The following is an 18,543-nucleotide window of genomic DNA, read 5'->3' as shown; positions in this document are numbered from 1 at the left end:
TGCTCACTCATTGAAGACCTAGAAGTGGCTATGGGTCTTTTCATGCCTGTTATTTAAAATGCAGCTACAGCTCAAACTCCACACACAACCTGTTACGTTGTTCCAAAGACTGTAGCCCAATCTATTAAGACTGACTCTTCTATACTTAGGATTTTCACATCTCTAGGCTGGTGTCTCTCCTATAATGTGGGAAATATGTTGGTTACTGGGCTTTACTTTAATACTGGGATAGGAAATCTGCAGCTGAATGCAATGATTAATACAATTTATTTTATAATGATTCAGAAATTCTCTTTCTTTTCCAGGGCTCACAACAACATTAAACATGAATGTAACTGAAGTTTGTGTTGGAAAGTGCTATTCGTCTGCATGGAAGAACGTCTGACATCTCAGTGTTGTGGGTGTATGGACAGACCACAATGTCCAGCAGTGTCACAGAATGACTGAAGGTTTTTTCGTTTTAAATATAGCATTACATATGACAAAATATCAATATTTTAAACCAAATTGCCTTATTTTTTAAAAATTATATATCAGGTAAATATAGGCTTGAAGAATCGATATCCTGTGGTGCTAAAATGAGTTGTTTCAGCAAAATGTCTAAAGACAACCAGGTTAAGACAAAATGGGAATTTATAGAACCTATAACTGCTGTTTATCGACCCTACTGCTTAGTAATATGTATTGCACAAATGTAATTATCTCCGACGTTGGAATTTATATGTTTCTGACGTGATATTTTAATGCAAGGTGCATGAGCACTAACTGACTATTCATCGCCACTGAGCTACATTATATTCTGGCAAGTGGATCATTCGCTTCCTTTTGGACAGAGGGGCCAAAAATTTCCGACAGACCCCTCCAAATGCCAAGGTGTTGAAGCATAAGGTTTAGTAATTTAGTTTGCTATAGAATCTACAGATTTTATTTTGCTATGAAAAATGTCATTTATGATGGGGGGAGGGGCGACTTTGCACTTAACTCTGGTGCAACACTTGCACTTTACTTTTTCTTGCAACTGTCGAAATAAACAGATGCATATTATTTGTTACAGCTGTACGTCTGTGATGTGCTGCAATCATGCCTCGAGAATCACAGCTGTAAACCAGTTTGTCTATGACAACATAATAATGCCCCAATAATTTTGCACACTATATTCTTGTATATTTCAAATAAATGTTGTTGAAATGGTCTTGTGTGTGTGGTTCTTGATGTTGTGACAGCAAATGATACTCTGCATAAGTCGAAAGCAATAATGTTTTATTAGAACTTCTTAATTTGATTTGAAACTGATTAATATAATGTGACTTTAGCTTTACATTACTTGGCAGAAAGCCTGACATGTCTTACAGAAACATTGTACAGAATTGCAGTCTGACAATCTTAGGCATAAACTTTTACCTTTTCATATGTAAACTACACAATATTAGAAAAAAAAAGCAATTCAATAAAAACATTTTAAATTGTTTAATCAAAACAAATAGTTTTAGTTTCAGTACCGGGTATCATGTTGCAATCTGTGAAAGATTCCACCAGATTCCACCCAGCTTTAATCTAGTCGTTGATGACAGTAATATGGTGGTGGAACCCTGACACCTTTATAACCCTGCACCGAAATCCCCATATATAAGCTCTGGCCTCATGCAGATGCACACTTTAGACCAGGAGAAAGCTACAAGAAAAGCACTCAGTCATGTGACATAACACACATACCGACACTGCGCTCCAACCACAGTGCCAGGTAATGTTCTGAGCCATTACGTGGTGGTTGTCCTGGTATGTAGGATGCCTGTGGCCCAGCATTTCCTTCTTAGGCTCAGAGTAAAAGTGACACGCTGAGATTTGTCAGTAAGCTCACAAATCATCCATAACCAAAATTCTCATGTATTTCATTACAGTGGATGTCTCCACAAACCTTATTCGCATCAAGATGTCTGTTCCCTTGAACCTTCATCATTGCTGGAATACAATCTAATAAACCAGTCCTGCCATATAGTTTATGAAAATAAAAAGTGGTGTTGTTGGCCATATAAACCAATCAGATTCTAGCTACCATTTCTATATTGTATGCTAGAAAAAGATAGACACAATCTGATTGGATGATATGGGCAACACCACCACTCCAATTTTAGAAGTTTTCGTAAAGCTTCCCCAAGTTTATAAAGTTAACAGACTTTACCCAGATTCCAACAACACTGGCAAAGTTCCAGGCTGTTTTCTTCCACTGCAAAATGAGAACATTGCCTTTTATAAAATAATATCCTGGCTTTCCTGAAAGGTTTCATTATAGAGTAACATACAAAGAACTATACAGAAATAATCAACTCCCATGATTTGTGCAGACCTGATAGCAAACACCGTCTATATCCATTCCCCTGCCTGTCTAGCATCCAGTTAGATGGAAGAGTTTCTGCTCTCATGGCAGTGCCTACTGTAGAGCTGATGTTGCTTTCTTAAGAAGTTGAACCATTATTGGATAAACTGGAGCAAATTCCTTGCCTTCTCTAGCCTTCACAGACTGTACATAGGCTTCCAGTGCACCCCTAGTAAGAAAAGAAAAATATATTAGTAGAAAATAATATACAATGCCTAGGACGGTTTACAGGGGTGTGTGTGATCTATCAGCAGGGGTACAGATGAGATATGTCCCCAATACTATTTATTTTGGCACCAATCCTTCTAATTCCCAGTAGTACTGATAGGTTGATGGATAATATTATTACATGGCTGAACATACCTCTCCCATCTCAAAACTGTGCAGTAGGAGCAGGGAGACTGGACAGACTAGGAGAAGAGAAGCACAGGGTAAGTACAGCAGGATTGTAGTGACCTGGTACCACAGAGTGTCTTTTTGTGCAACTTTTTACCTTTAAATGCATTTTATTCCAAGTCACGCCACATCATGGTGTGACTAGAAGGGCTGTTTACTCCGCAAGGAAGTAAGATGTAAATTATGTTGACACATCTGTAGCATGATACTGGAGGTTGTGCTTTTGCCCACTAATGCTTGTTGCTGATCATGTTTTTCCTTGTAATTCCAGGCTGAGATCACCTTAGACACCTTTGAATTAGCAGGTTGAGCTGCTTTTGTCACTGAAGCTTTTGCCAAATGGCTCCCACAATCACAATCTCCTCTTGCAGCCATAATTATAGGTACCTAGGCACTCCAGAATGTACTGTGTGAAGACCACTTGTTACGGTGTTACATATGATGTCATGCAGTTGTTTGTTTTCATAGTATTTATTCAGAGCCAATGGAAGGGAAGCCAGATCTAATCTCATGTTTGTAAAGCACAGTAGGGAGTTGCCTAATGATTATAAAGAAGCTTTATCTATTCACCATAAAGAAAGTCCAGCGTAACTCCCAGAACATTTCTAGGACTGCATTAGCTGGATGATGAAATACTGTATTTTGTACCCAAGGAAGAAATGCCAGCAAGTCAGAGTTCTAGTGTCTTGCCTAGTGAGAAAAACTGCTATACCATTACAAGGCAGAGGGTCATGGGACACAGTGGCTGATCGGAAGATGTAGAAATGGTTTAGAAAGAAGAACACATTGTTCCTAAGGAATGGTGTCTGTAGCCATGGCTATTCCTAATTTGGTCTCCTTAGCACTCATAATATGGATGCATGATCTGTATGAAGATAATCAAGGAAAAATGAACAATATAATGAAGTGTGTGGATATTTTGAATGAAGGGGTTTTCTTTATTTTGAGGTGTTACTAGATACATGTTGTCTTGGGCAACAGATTAACAGTCTATGGGGTAAATCCTATTAGCCGCGATGATTGTGGCACAAGTCATTGTGGCATTGGCTGTACTATACGGCAGCCCGAATTCGCCATGATATTGCTCGCAGCCCCATAGGGCTTTCGAGCAAAATAATGCAAATTCAGGCTCTGGTCGGCTAGCGAAGGGTGCAAGATGCGGTGGATTGACCCCTATAAGTCCTATACTGTACACTTGACCAAGCTTAGCCAAATAGTATACTTTGCAGTATGTGGGAAGAGAGTTTGATTCAATTCCGGATCTAAAAGCTGAGGTTGGCAATAAGCGGCCCTCAAGCTGTTGTTGAACTACAAATCTCAGCATGCCCTGCCACAGTTTTAGCATATCCAAACAGCAAAACTGTGGCAAGGCATGCCGTGATGTGTAGTTCTACAACAACTGGAGAGCCGCGTATTGCCCATCCATACTGTAAAAGCTGGAGTGCTCTCCTGTACACTGGCATAGTACAGGGTGCATGCATGCAGACAACATGGAAGCAAGCACAGAGTGGCATACAGTACAGCATTTTCTACCTCAATTGCAACACAAACATCCCAAAATTGTTTCAGGCAATCACAGGGAAAGAGCAGAAGATGGGTGATGGAAGCATCAGCAAAAATAAATTGGGCAGAGAACAATGTGAGATCTCTGACAGCTCTACATAGCAGGCAAAGACAAGGTGGCATGTATCTGATCTCCCCAGGAGAATGGGCACAAGGAAGTGTTTGAGCATTTTGTGGAGTCCCTCAGACCTGATGGCAACAAAGCAAAATGTACAGAGAGTGATTATATTCCCGTCACGGAGGTTTCAGAGCAGAGGGAATAGATCATTGGTTTTCAGATCCAATCCTCAAGAACCCCAATAGGACATGTTGCTTGGATTTCTGCCAGTAGAACAAGGTGGGATAATTACTGTCCAAGCAAAACAGATGTCACCTGTGCATGATTAAAGAAATCCAGAAAACAGGACCTGTTGGTGGTACTTCAAAGGAAATCATATAGAGCTTAGGATATGCGTTCGCTCTGTTTCCTTTCAGAAATGAGGCAGGCAAAGTAATTTTGGATCTTTCGTACTAGCATTACTGTTCATGGTTTGTAATAGCAGACATCTTGGAAGCCAAGATCGCATTGAGAATGTGATTATTGATTAATGGGCCCAAAACTAGAGGGAACATCTGTAATAAAAACTGCACAAAGGAGAATACCTTTAAGGACAACGTGTACACTTGGACTATGCTTTCATGGACAGAGGTGAGTGCTCAACAGTATCATAGAAACTCACATTAAAAGCAGAAATAGCTAATTACATTAAACTGGCTCCACAATCAGCCACACATGCCTTGGAAAATCCCCAATAAGCAGAGCACCCCATAATTTTTAAAAATTACCACGATTATGCTGGCATGTTAAGGCCCCCATACATCTACGATGGATTGGGGCGATTTGCTGAGGATTGTCCCTATAAATTGCCAATGTATGTGCTACCCTAATTGACAATTGCATTCAAAAAGTGATCACAATCGCCAAATCAGGTTGTCCAACATGCTGGATTTCACAGGTCAATTGGGGCTGTAGATTGCTAGTGTATGAATAATCCCATATTTGACAACCGTTACTAGTAAAATGAGAGTTATGGTAAAACTTACCTTTGTTAACTCTCTTTCTTCGAAGTCCACAGGGATACCATGGGGTGTAGGTGGTGGATAAGGACCGGACACCAAACAGTTAAGCTTTCAACTGCCAGGATGCAATGGTCCATCCCCCCTAAACTCTGCCCCTGAGGCAAATCAGTTTAACAAGCCCAAGGCAGGAGAGAAGAGAAGGAAGACTGGTACACAGAAGAATCACACTCTCACGTCAAAGAGACAGGAAACCGGTGAGCAGGAAACCCAACCCAGAGAAGCCAAGGCGGGCATCCTGTGGACCCTATGGAATTTGAAGAAAGAGAGTTAACAAAGGTAAGTTTTACCATCTCTCTCATTTTCTTCTTAAGGGTCCATAGGGATCCACAGGGATACCATGGGGAAGTCCCATAGCAGTATTCAAGGGTGGGGAAGCTCCTGAGCCGAGGAGCATCCTGCGTCCAAATGAAGCATCCTGAGAGGCAAAGGTATCGAAGGCATAAAACCTAAGAAAGGTGTGGACAGAAGACCACGTGGCTGCCTTACAAAGCTGTTCAGCTGAGGCGCCACAGCGAGCTGCCCACGAGGGTCCCACAGAGCGAGTGGAATGAGCAGACACGGTAGCCGGCACAGGAAGGCCCATCTGTGAGATAGTCATGTAAAGTTATCCGGCCAGAGTCTGTTTGTTAGCTGGCCATCCCTTCTTATGGAATCCATAGAGGACAAATAGGGAATCTGTTTTCCGAAGAGAACTTGTACAGTCCACGTAGATCCTGAGAGCACGGACCACATCCAAGGAGGCCTCACCTGCCGAGAGGTCTGGTGATTGGAAAGCTGCGACTACGATTTCCTCATTAATATGGAAATGAGAAACAACCTTGGAAAGGAAGTCAGGACGAGTTAGAAGAACAGCCCTGTCCTGATGAAAGCTCAGAAATGGGGAGCGACAGGAAAACACCCCTAAATATGACACCCTACGGGCGGACGCAAGAGCCAGAAGAAAGAGAGTCTTCGCTGTGAGCCACTTGAGTTCCACAGATTCCAGGGGTTCAAACGGAGGGCACTGAGGGCCTGGAGAACCACTGGTAAATCTCGCGGCGCATCCGGCATTCGAGCAATTCTGCGCTGGAACCAAATGGACAGAGCAGACACATGCACTTTCAGCGAGGCCACGAGGAGTCCAAGGTCCAATCCTGCTTGACGGGAGGGCCAGGACTCTAGAGACCCTAAAAACTTGAGGGTCAAAACTTCTGGTAGCACACCACTGGAAGTATGTTTGCCACACTCTGTGATAGATCAGGGCAGAGGTCGGCTTACGCGTTCTGAGCATAGTCTGGACCACCGAGCTAGAAAATCCTTTGGACCTTAGGAGAGATGTCTCAAGAGCCACGCCATCAAAGACAGATGGGCCAGGTCCGGATGCAGACATGGACCTTGAGACAAAAGGTCCGGATATTGAGGAAGTAGGAGAGAAGCGTTTATGGAGAGGCTGTGAAGATCGGTGTACCAATGTTGTCTGGGCCAGGCTGGTGCCACCAGCAGGACAGTGCCTCCGTCTTGCTTGAACTTCCAAAGGACTCGAGGAAGGGAGACTGGAGGGAATAGGTATGCCAGATGGAAGGTCCACTTCACCGACAAGGCATCTACGAAGGCTGCTTTGGCATCTCTTGTTCTGGACCCGTACTCTGGCAGCTTGCGATTGTGTCGGGAGGCCATGAGGTCCACCTCTGGCAGGCCCCACTTGTCCACTAGGAGTTGAAAGACCTCTGGGTTAGAGAACATTGCCTGGCATACACGTCGTGATGGCTGAGGAAGTCGGCTTCCCAGTTGAGAATTCCCACAATGAACACCCGTGGAGGTGGCCGGGAGGTGACCTTCGGCCCATGCGAGAATGCGTGACACTTCTGCCATTGCTGCCCTGAAGAATGTCCTTAGCCAGAGTGAGGGGTCTGTAGATGGCTCGGAGTTACAATACATTGATTGTCAGGGTCGACTTGACCGATGTCCAACAGCCCTGGAAAGAGTGTTGACCGGTCACTGCGCCCCAGCCCCGGAGGCTTGCATCCGTTGTAAGGGGCGACCCTCGGCTAGGTTGGACATCTGTAACCACCAGTAGAGAGAAAGACGAACCTCTGGAGAGAGAATCATTGTCTGGAATCTGATACAATGGGGTAACGCATTCCATTTGGAGAGCATTAGGTGTTGCAGAGGCCTGGAATGGAACTGAGCGTACTCCACCATGTCGAAGGTGGATACCATGGATCCCAGAATCGGCATTGCTGAGTGAACTGAGACTTGGCGACTGAGGAGTAATCTGCGCACTCGTTGTTGAAGTGTGGAGATCTTGTCCATTGTCAGGAAGATTCTCAGAGCTTGAGAATCCAAAAGAACCACCAGATGGACCATCCTTTGTGAAGTGTTCAGGGATGACTTTTTACAGTTGATTAACCAGCTGTGTCTCTGTAGGGAGGCAATGGTTATCTGAAAATGGCATTGAAAAACGTGCTAAGAGCAAGAGGTCATCCAGGTATGGTAGCAGCCTGACTTCCTGACAACGCAGGTGGGCTGCCATGACTGCCATACTTGTGGTAAAGACCCGTGGTGCTGTAGAAAGCGCAAAGGGCATAGCCTGAAATTGGAAATGTTGCTGTAGTACAGCAAACCGGAGATAACGCTGATGAGAGGGTGTTATAGGTGCATGTAGGTAAGCATCCTGAATATCCAGAAATACCATAAAGTCCCCCGGCTCCATAGCAAGTACAATAGTGCACAGGGTTTATATCCGCAATCTGGGCACCCTGATGAATTTTGTTCAGGGATTTGAGGTGGAGGATAGGCCGATAAGACCCATTTCCTTTCTGCACTAGAAACTGTAGAATAATAACAGTTCCCTCGACGCGATAGTGGAACTGGAACGATTACCCCCGCTTGCAGCAAGGTCTGAATGGCTTTCTGGATAAGCAGGGCCCTGCTCGGGTTTGATGGAGGGCCTGTGTAGAAAAACTGGTGGGGTGGCCGTCTTATGAATGAGAGGGAGCACCCCTGAGAGACCACCACTTCTTCAATAGGTCAGGCGTTTTTGGAGCTGAAACATCTTACCAGGCATATGCAAACCTGCTGCCATGTGTTTGGCTAGCTGATCAGAGAGAGGAAACTCTGCTTAAGCCACTTTTTTGTTATTTAAATAGTGGGTGCTTTGATTTGGGGGCGGGCTCAACAACTTCTAGCTGGAGGATCGATCTTACAGCTTGCACCAATGCAGGTATATTAAGTTTAGACTGATGCTCTCCTTCCCCTGGGGAAGATTGTCTGTGCATCAGAGAGATTGTCAATGTCTTCTATCCTAGATTCTGAAAGTTGCGTAGACAACACAGTACGCTTGGTAGGTTTACTGGGTAGGGGCTTCTAACCTTGCAACATATTTTGAAAGGCTGTAGAGGAGGCTGCTAGACTCTGTACCAAAGTAGAGAGGACATCTACCAATAGAGGTACCGGTACTGCCTGTACCTTTTGAGGTAACCCCATAGGGGGAATTACTGCCGGGACTGTCAGGCAGTAATAGCTAGCATCTGAGTCAGGGACGCCTAAGGAGGCTGCTGGGCAAGGGCAGAAGACGTACCTGGTGTAATATAACACGTTGTACATAGTCCGTCCTGGACAACATCCTCCTCATTCAAGCTTGCTGCACAGGATTTGCATGACAGCAATAGAGGTGCAGTCACTTGCTTGCTACTTTTGCCTTTGTTAGACATAGTCGCAGAGTATACACTAATATTCGACCGTAATATGCTGGAATAATCTATCGTTGTGGGGGTACATGAAGGGCTGCAAATGGTCATCAAGCAATGCAATGTAGAAGTTACTGGTCAATGACGAGTTCAGGTGGACTAGCGTACCCAACCCATGCCATGTGAACACACCCCACACCAGTCTGCACGGTGCTTTGTTTACAACTGGGGTCCATGGCCTCATGGGGTCTGCGCGACACCAGAACCCTACCATCAGCCCAAAACAACTAGAACCGTGACTCATCAGCCCATACCATAAGTTACCAGTCCTCCAGGGTCCAATAAGTGATGTCACAAGCCCAGGTGAGGTGCTGTGTCCGGTGTCGTAGTGTTAACAGGCACTTTCGTGGGTTTTCTCCCATATCCCATGGAATCTAAAGAACGGTGCACTGACCTGCTGGATATGCATCTGTTACCTCCTGTATTAAATGTAGATATGATTTAATCCAGTGTCGCTTGTCTGTTACCGTGGACATTTCGGGTCACATTCATTAAGCACCCGTGGACGGCATCTGAGTTGTCCACAGTGGGTGGTAATGCCTTCCATGAGGAATTTCCCGATACACACATGACACGGTAGATCGAGGAATGCTGAATGTTCGCACAGCTTTGGAAATGTAATGTCCCATCCACTGAGCACCCACTATCATGGCCCATTCGAACAAAGATAATTCACGTCACCTTGCCATGAGCAGCATAACCGGTGTTTAAACTGACTCACAAGATGTCAGATTACAACTGACAGGTCTGGGCATTTCCAAGATGTTACAGTACTGTGACGCCACCTACCTTTACATACTGCAATCCCATGCCTGGTGGTGATCTGCCCGCATGCCCTGTACCTGGGAGACCCCACTTTGCTGCTGGCAGCAGTGTGCTGCCCCTTCTTCCTACTGTCGACCTTGGTGCTGTTTCAGTGCTGTCCTGGGAACCTTGTGGACGTGGTCGACTCACCATTTCTATCTCCTGGCAGCTCTGCAATTCCTGCCAAGTCCATGCTGCCACTGTGGTCCCTGTTGTGGGTGACTGAGGAGCCCCCGTCTGGATCTCTCCGCTTTGCCTCCTCTTGGTCTGCTCCGCTGCTCATAGACACTGTCGGTGTGGAACCCTGCTGACTTCTGGGGCTCCGCCTGGGCTGTGTGGGGTTGCAGGGTGGAGGAGGCCCTGGATTGTAAAGCTCGGCATCCATTTTCCGTCTACTGTAAGCCTGCTCTCTTCATCGCTGTGTGGTCAGCGCCTGCTGAGGGATCTTTTAGTTTGACACTGGTGGTTTTGTGGTGGTCGGTGGGGTCCCTACTACCCCTCTGCACCCTTTCCCCCCAACCTTGGTCCTGCTTACTCCTGCGCTCTATTCTCCCCATGTACTAAATCCTTAACTTGCTAAGTACAGTTGGTGCCCTTGCCTGTCACCAGGTTTACTATCTAAGGACTGCTGTGTCCCAGACTAGCAGAGACTTTCCAGATATCCGGAGTACAAGTGCCTGTTATCATTTCTCCGACTTTTCCCTTTATAACCTCCATTTACATTACAGCATTTACTAGTTTTCGTGGAGGCTCTTAATTACCAGTGCCTTATTACCGGTGCCTTACTACCAGTGCCTTACTACTGATGCCTTACTATCAGTGCCTTAATTCATAGTTGCTTTATTATTTTCTACCAGCAACTTTCTTTGGGACCTTTAATGCAGACTGTGCATTTACTTCTCTGGCGGGAACGTTACCTGTGTAAGCTTGGGACCTGGCCTGTATATCTTATTGTTAAACCTATTTTGAGATTGATTTGTTTATATTCTCCTTGTCATTAATATTCTCATTTTTAAAAGTATGTTATTTTACTTTGCTAAAGGTTATTAGTTTTATGCTATCTGCATTTATCTTTTTTACTTACATTTATTTTGATACCATTAGCACAGTAGGGTTCTTATTTTCTCAGCTTCTGTTGTTAATATACTATTTATTTGTAAGTTTTGTTCGCCACCTAGTGGGCACTAGACATACACTAACATTTATGTTTGTCACTTTATAAGATGTAATTTTTTTCTTTTTATAGAGATTTGATGCTGGACTGAAATTCATTGGGGTCAATCCAATTAGGTGCACATTGCTATTTTCTCTTCGAATTTGCATAGCGAATTCATTTTGCAATCCAATTAGCAACTGGCACTGAAGCAGTCAAGCTGAATTCGCATTTTTCTATTCGCACGACCCTGAGGATGAGAGATGGAAAGGACAATCTTTATTTTAAGGTTAAAGTGTCGGGACACTGTGCTGAACACGCCTTGGACACCCCCCCCCCTAATGACTAATTAGGCAATTGGAAGTTTCCAATTGGCTTAATTAGTCCAATAATTACATGTAATTTTTAGGGGTAAAAAAATTATCCTCAAATTACCCGACAATCAACCCAAATATAATTACAATATTTTTTGAAATTGAAAAATAATTGTTTATCGGTTTTTTTTTTACAATTTTTCATGGTGCCCTCAAAGTATCCCCAAATCACTTTTTTCCCTACTTTTATTGCATTTTTCATTTAATCCGTCTGTTTAATTAGTCAGTTTAATCAGCCATTTGACACCATTTAAAACCCCACAGTACCTTGCTAATGCCCACAAACAGCCTTCTATATGGTCCTGCTAACAAAATTATCAATTTTTGGGGGTCCAGGATGGTCTCCCCACATTTTCATACACTTCTCTCACATCGCATTTGGCAGTAAATTCGCAAACCTCTGCTGTGAGTACCGCAAATATTTATTTGGATTGGAGAATTCTCGGGAGCGCGCATTTGTGCAAAGGCTGCGAGTTCCAAAAAACAGACTCGCTACTAGAAATTCGCATCTAATTGGATTGACCCCATTGTGTGAAACCTACATTATCCTTGGGTGGTTTCTCCTGGTTGTTACATTTTACTGATTGCTTTTACTGGTTGGCCCTTAAGGGTGTGGATAATTTTTTTTTACAAATATGCCTATCTTCCACAGCTAAAATGGTTAAACCTAAGAATGTTGCAAGAAAAACAACTTCTACTTCTCCCTCTAGTGGTTCCTCTGATCCGTCGGACCTACCGTGTCTGCTCACTTTAGCAGTTATCTCAGTTGAATCCATACTTCTTGCAGAAATGGCGAGCGAAATGTCCAAGTTATTATGCCTCAAATAGATAAAAGTCTAGAGGATATGAATGCCAAATTATATGCGACTGACAAAAATTGGATTCTCATTCCACATGTATTTTCCCTTTAGAACAAAGAAATAGTGATGCGAAAAATGGTCTCATTGAGGTACCCATTGAGTTTAAAAAAAATATTTATTCATGTATTGACAATATCTATAACGCTTACTGTAATAGGATCACCCGGTGTCATTCTATTTGGGCTAATTACTGTCCAGTGAGTTGGGTGTGTGTGTTTTCAATACAGTTGAAGCTCCTCACCTTGAGAAATGTCCTGCACCAGAGCATCCCACTCCCTCCTCCTATACCATTCAGGCTACTTTAAAAACTCTCACCAGAAACTGGATGAATTTCCTAAAAGACAACCTTGAATATTGGGATCGTCCTGTGCTCTGGGGAACGTTAAAGACGGGGCCGCATAACCATTAAGTTTCCAGGTATAGGAAAAGCTTGTCGCGCAATACACTTCCTTGCATGATGCTCTGCCCAAATTCCTGAGAGAGTATAATACAACTCTTTCTTCGGCAGATGTTGGATAATTTCCTGCTTTGCCAGGCTAAGAAATGTATAACTTTCTCCAGATGTAAACATTTCTTTTGGGGATACAAGGCAGGTCGTCTTCTAGATACCATGTCTAGAATCTGGTAACAGATAAAAAATGATTATTGCCATTCGGGATCCCTGTACTCAAGAGGTGGATCCTACTCCATCTAAAATCCTGGCTCATTTTGAGACTTCTTATTCAGGTGTAGAGCGATCCCCACTTTGACCCGATTAAACATTACCAACTACTTAGGGAGGATGATTTTTCCCCTCTCACAAAACCTCTAGTTCATGACATAAATCTAGACGAAACTACTGTAGCGCTATTCAAACTTAAATTGCATCACAGGCCCGATGACCTGTCTAATGAATATTACAAAATGCTTGCTTCTCATGTCTTCCTGGCCCTTTTGGAACTGTTTAATGACATCCTACATAATGCTACCCCCTTCCTGTATTTTAATGAAACCCATACTATTCTTATCCCTAATCCCAACAGAGACCCACAGCTGTTGGATTCATACCACCCCATTACTCTACTTAACACTGACATTAAACTACTTGCTAAGATTATGGCAGACAGGTTACAATCACTTCTCCCTCACCTACTCACTGAACAGCAACTGGGGTTTGTGCAAAATTGCCAATTGGTTTGGGGAGTGTGAACTGCCATAGCGGCAGTAATGGCGTCCTCCAACTCCACCCACTCACACAACACTTTACTTAGTCTGGATACCACCAGGGCCTTTTATTTGGTTCTTTTCTTTTTCCCAACACATTTTTATTGAATTTTCAAATAATATAAATGGGTACAAAAATAAAAGAAGGGAGAAGAACATAAATGGGGGAGATGGGTTTACAAGTATGTAAGACAAAGTCCTACCATGAAATACACATCAAATACAGTAATTCAAGCTAACACAGCAGATAACTGAGTTTACACTAGATATACAATATCAGAAGAAGGTGATTGAAGAAGAGTAAGGTCGATATCAAAATTCCTGCACTGCTTGGAGGAGCGACCCAGCTCTTCCCTATACTCATTCCACCTGAACCACTTCATATGGGGAGATGAAGCAGAAGTGGAATATTTACTATGTTGTCTCGAAATCGCAGTGCTTCTGGACCTTATGCTCGATAACAGTCAAGCTAGGCACTGAGGGGGATCTCCAAAGCTGCGCGATAACAGCCTTAGCAGCAAGTAGGATATGACCCATAATTTATCTATCTCCCAGCGTCATATAGCCAGGGTAAAAATTAAACAGAGCAAGTAAAGGATCCCCTGGTAGATTCACACCTGTAACTTTACCAATCAGGACAAACACTTCAGACTACACTGATTGCAGAAGAGGGCATGACCAAAATACATGAAACATACTTCTAAAACAACCACAATTTCTCCAACATTGTTTAGAGATAGAGGGCCAAATTTTGTGCTGTTTTTCAGGGCTAAAGTACACTTGGTGAATCAACTTAATAAACATTTCCAAGTGACTAATGTCATCTTAAAACACGTACGGAAAATAACCTCCCAGTCCTCCTTCTCGAGCATCCTATAAAGATCCTCCTCCCATTTCCTTTGACAAGCTAATTTACTAAGCTTGGCTTCCTTTATTTGAGAGTTATACCACCACGTAATGTGCCCCTTATGATTAGAAGGCTGAAAAGGCACTAATATATAGTCAGGCAGAGTCGGATGCATTGTTGAGGAAGGGAAGAAGCTTTGAATCCAGCGGCGCACCTGTAGATACTTATAAAAATCCTTCCTGGGGATATTGTACCGTACTTAACCTGAAGGTCAGAAAAGTGAACAACTCCAGTTCCAGACACAATATCCCCTAGAGAACAGATTCCACTTTTAGCCCAAGATCGTAACTGCAAATTCCCAATTAAATTGGCTATACAAAATAGCGACAGGGCTGGTGCTGGTAGAGTAATATCCTTACCAGCTGACACAGAATTGTGCCATGCTGAGATGGTGGATTGGGCTGATCTACGGAGTGTTGTACCTAGAGGTTGTACAGAAACAGGCAACCACAATAAATCAGAGAGGGCAAAACGTTTCACCATGTCTTTCTCCCACAATACCCATGGTTTAGGGATGTCCTTCTTAAACCAATCTCTTGCCTGACTCAAAAGACATGAATATTGATATTTCTATAAATCAGGAAAGGCTATCCCACCATCTAATTTAGGTAGTGACAAAGTACCTTTTGCAATCCTTGGTTTGCCTCCCTACCAAACATAATAAACAACAACCTTATAACATCTGTTGTATAAGGACTTAGGAATCAGCCTAGGAACTGTACAGAATAAATATAAAAGTTTTGGCAATAGTACCATTTTAAAGGCAGCTATCCTACCCAGCCATGAGACTTCATGGGACATCCAGTCCTTTGTGAAACTTTCGAACGCTTTAAGGAGTGGGTTGTAATGACATTTGTTTAAATCTTTTTACCTGGCTAAATGAACCCCCAAATATTTAAGCGAACAAGATTGCCAAGTGTATTTATAAGACACCTTGAGTGACTCCAATATATCTCTAGAAATATTTAATGGAAGGGCTTCGGTTTTATTGGTGTTCATTGTATTTTAGAGACCTATTCCAAGGTTTCTTTCTATAAACTTAAGAGCAGGGAGAGAATCTTGCGAATGAAGCAAACATAGCAGAAAATCATCTGCAAACAAACATTTTAAGGGTACTATCACCCACTTTTGGACATCATATAGTCTCCACAGCCCTAATGTTCTCAGGTAGAGGCTCAACCGCCAATGCAATAATTAACGGGGAGAGTGGACACCCTTGCCTTGTACTATTGGTAATATTGAAACCTGAGGAAAGGCATCCGTTAACGAATAATCTGGCAGTCAGAGCTGAATATAAAGCCATAATAGAATCTAAAATCTTACCACCAAACCCAAAATGACCAAGAACGGCCTGAAGGTAGCTCCAGTGTAGCCTGTGAAAGGCCTTCTCCGCATCTAAGGAAAGAATTAGCAAAGGATCCTTAGTGCGTTCACAGCACTCCATAATATTAATAAGTCGACGGGTGTTATCTGGTGCCTGACGCCCCATGACAAACCCCACCTGATCTGAATGAATCAGAGAAGGTAGTAAAGGACAGAGCCGAAGTGCAACTAATTTCTCAAAAAGCTTCAATCACATCCGTGCCCAGTAAAGCGATAGGCCAATAATTCTGGACCTCGGTAGAGGATTTGCATGGTATGGGAAGGGCAATAATCTGCGCCTCCAGCGTTTGCTTAGGAAATAACCCCTTCTCAGAAGCTTCGTTGAACACAGATGCCAATAATGGCGCAAGAGCAGTCTTGAAAGTTTTATAAAAGTTGGAAGGGTAGCCATCAGGCCCAGGAGCCTTATCTATAGGCATAGCATCGGTAGCTTTTTCAACCTCTTCGACTGACTATGGAGCTCCCAGGGCCAAACAAGTATCTGAGTCCAAGGAAGGCAAATTAATATCCTTCAAAAATTCATTAATACTCTCACCTGTAGGTTGAGAAGTGTGTGGGTCTGCATAAAAAATTATACAGTCTTGAATAATGATCTTCAAATGTATTGGCTATATCATATGGGTCCGAAGTTTTAACCCCCTTGGCATTATAAATAGTCTGAACCCGTTCCCGTGCCCTCCTCCCTCTCAATTTACGAGCTAACAATCTATAGGCACGATTCCCATAGAAGTAAAACTTTTGATTGAGGCAAACTATATTTCTGCTTTATTATTTGGATCAGATATGTGAGCTGCTTCCAATTTGTTCGCAGTATCTTCCAATTCTGCCCACTTTAATCTATATGCCCTTTTAAGTCTGGCAGCCACCTGTATGGCTGAACCGCGGACCACAGCTTTCAGAGAGCACCAAAAATTAAATACTGAAGTCTTTTCAGGCTTATTAACCTTTAAAAAACACGAGATAGACTAGACTGCTGTATATACTGTTGAGCCTCCAGCTGAGAAAACATGTACCTACCAAGTCTCCATGGGCCAGGAGCCACACATCTATTTGTGACATTCCAAGTAACAAAAATAGGGGAGTGATCAGACCAAGACATGGGCAGAATATCGACTTTACTAATGAACGATAGAGTGAACTTATCAGATAAAAATAAATCAATTCTGGAATATGAGTTATGCACATACGAAAAGAAAGAATAATCTCTGTCACTCAGATGTTTAACTCTCCAAACATCATACAATTCGTATTCTGCTAGTAGTTGACGAAAACCTTTAGCGAACTCAGCAGGTTGATGTTATCGAGGAGGGGCAACTCTAGTCCTGTCTATTAGTGGGTCAGGAACCATATTGAAATTGCCCGTAATCATCACAGCACCCTTACTTTGTTTCTGGAGAGATTAACAAAATTGCCTATAAAAAGACAGTTGTCGGGTATTGAGGGCATATAAAGAAACCATACTACAACCCCTTCTAAACGACCCACTAAAATCAAATACCTACCGCTGGCATCTGAATGTTGCTCTAAAAGTACAAAGTTTCACTGTCTAGATATAAGTATAGCTACTCCAGTATTTTTTAGCAGGATCACTGGCAGTATAGCAATGGGGAAATTTATAATTTGAAAAGACAGGGGAGGCATAATTTTGAAAATGTGTTTCTTGTACTGCAACAATGTGGACCAATAATTTATGAAAATAACTCAGAGCAAGTCTCCTCTTGTGAATACCTTTGGCAATTATGGAGACAATATTTACCATGTTACTAAAGAGAGAGCATGCATTTTCCTACCCAATATATGCTGCACGCTAGATAAGATAATCAGAAAACTGTAGCAATGTAATCTTGACACCCAAACATCCAAAATTATAAGAAAGAAAAAAAGGGAAAAGGAAAAAGTACATAAAAAAATGAAATGACTTCACTTGAAGCCAAAATGGGCTGTCAAACCATGGCAGCACAGTGGGGGTACGCGGGAAGGAGCACTATCTCCAGCCACCATATACAAAAACTGTAACCATTATATATCACATGAATATATAAACCAAACTATGGCCCAAAAAAAAAAAAAAAGGACCTATCAATCTGTTCGACCCTTAAACATAACAAGAAAGTCGATCAATTATATATTAGCTGCTCATTAGCATAAGAAAATATCATTTGTCTTATAAACATGAGAGGAAAGTAATGCCAATAAATTACCTCAAAATTCTATTCTGAACAATTAGCATCAACGCACCTATAGTGCATAGCTTATACTAAAGAGAGGAATGAAATAGATGCATGGGAACCAGCTCTCTAGATAAATCAGAATAAAGACAAAAATGGTAGAACAAATAATCATTATCAAATCGGGGATCAGTCCTGCTGAATTCCATGATCAGACGAAGATCTCGGAGAAGTCTCAAAAACATTCCACTCAGAGAGGATCTTCTCACCCTCCTCCAAAGTGGTGATAATAGTCATGGAGCCGTTGTGCGATACCAGTAGCTTTGTACGGTAACCCAGCGATATAATATACCAGCTTTCCTCAGTGAAGAAGTGATAGGATGAAGGGAGCACCTCTTAGCTAAGGTAGCCTGAAAGAGATCACCATACAGCTGAAGATTACCCAATATCTCCGTAGGCCCTACATTTGGATGAGCAGCTTTTAGTAAGGATTCCTTTATGTGAAAATAAT

General features: G+C 42.7%; 2 protein-coding genes across 4 annotated transcripts in view; one reads left to right on the top strand and one right to left on the bottom strand.

Annotated features, from left to right (window-relative positions):
• The window catches only part of HBP1 (HMG-box transcription factor 1), a 57,623-nt gene extending 56,439 nt beyond the window's left edge, over positions 1–1,184 (top strand). Inside the window, exon 11 of the mRNA XM_088480211.1 lies at positions 306–1,184. Within this exon, the coding sequence (XP_088336337.1) occupies positions 306–323 (18 nt within the window). The 3' untranslated portion in view covers positions 324–1,184. The remainder of the gene's footprint in view (positions 1–305) is intronic.
• Positions 1,185–1,243: 59 nt separating this feature from the next.
• Positions 1,244–18,543, bottom strand: part of COG5 (component of oligomeric golgi complex 5) — a 507,901-nt gene continuing 490,601 nt past the window's right edge. Inside the window, exons 22-23 of one of the 3 annotated variants that reach the window (XM_088480203.1) lie at positions 2,738–2,784; positions 2,481–2,543 (exon numbers count right to left, since the gene is read on the bottom strand). In XM_088480203.1, coding sequence (XP_088336329.1) covers positions 2,748–2,784 — 37 coding nt within the window. In that variant the 3' untranslated portion in view covers positions 2,481–2,543; positions 2,738–2,747. Of the gene's footprint in view, positions 2,544–2,737; positions 2,785–12,551; positions 12,993–18,543 lie in introns of those variants that run through there. The other 2 variants (XM_088480202.1, XM_088480204.1) reach the window with 2 other exon arrangements.

The sequence above is a fragment of the Taudactylus pleione genome, unplaced genomic scaffold (assembly GCF_031769625.1).
Source record: "Taudactylus pleione unplaced genomic scaffold, aTauple2 ptg000251l, whole genome shotgun sequence".
Lineage (NCBI taxonomy): Eukaryota > Metazoa > Chordata > Amphibia > Anura > Myobatrachidae > Taudactylus > Taudactylus pleione.
This window is presented reverse-complemented; position numbering and strand designations above follow the sequence as displayed.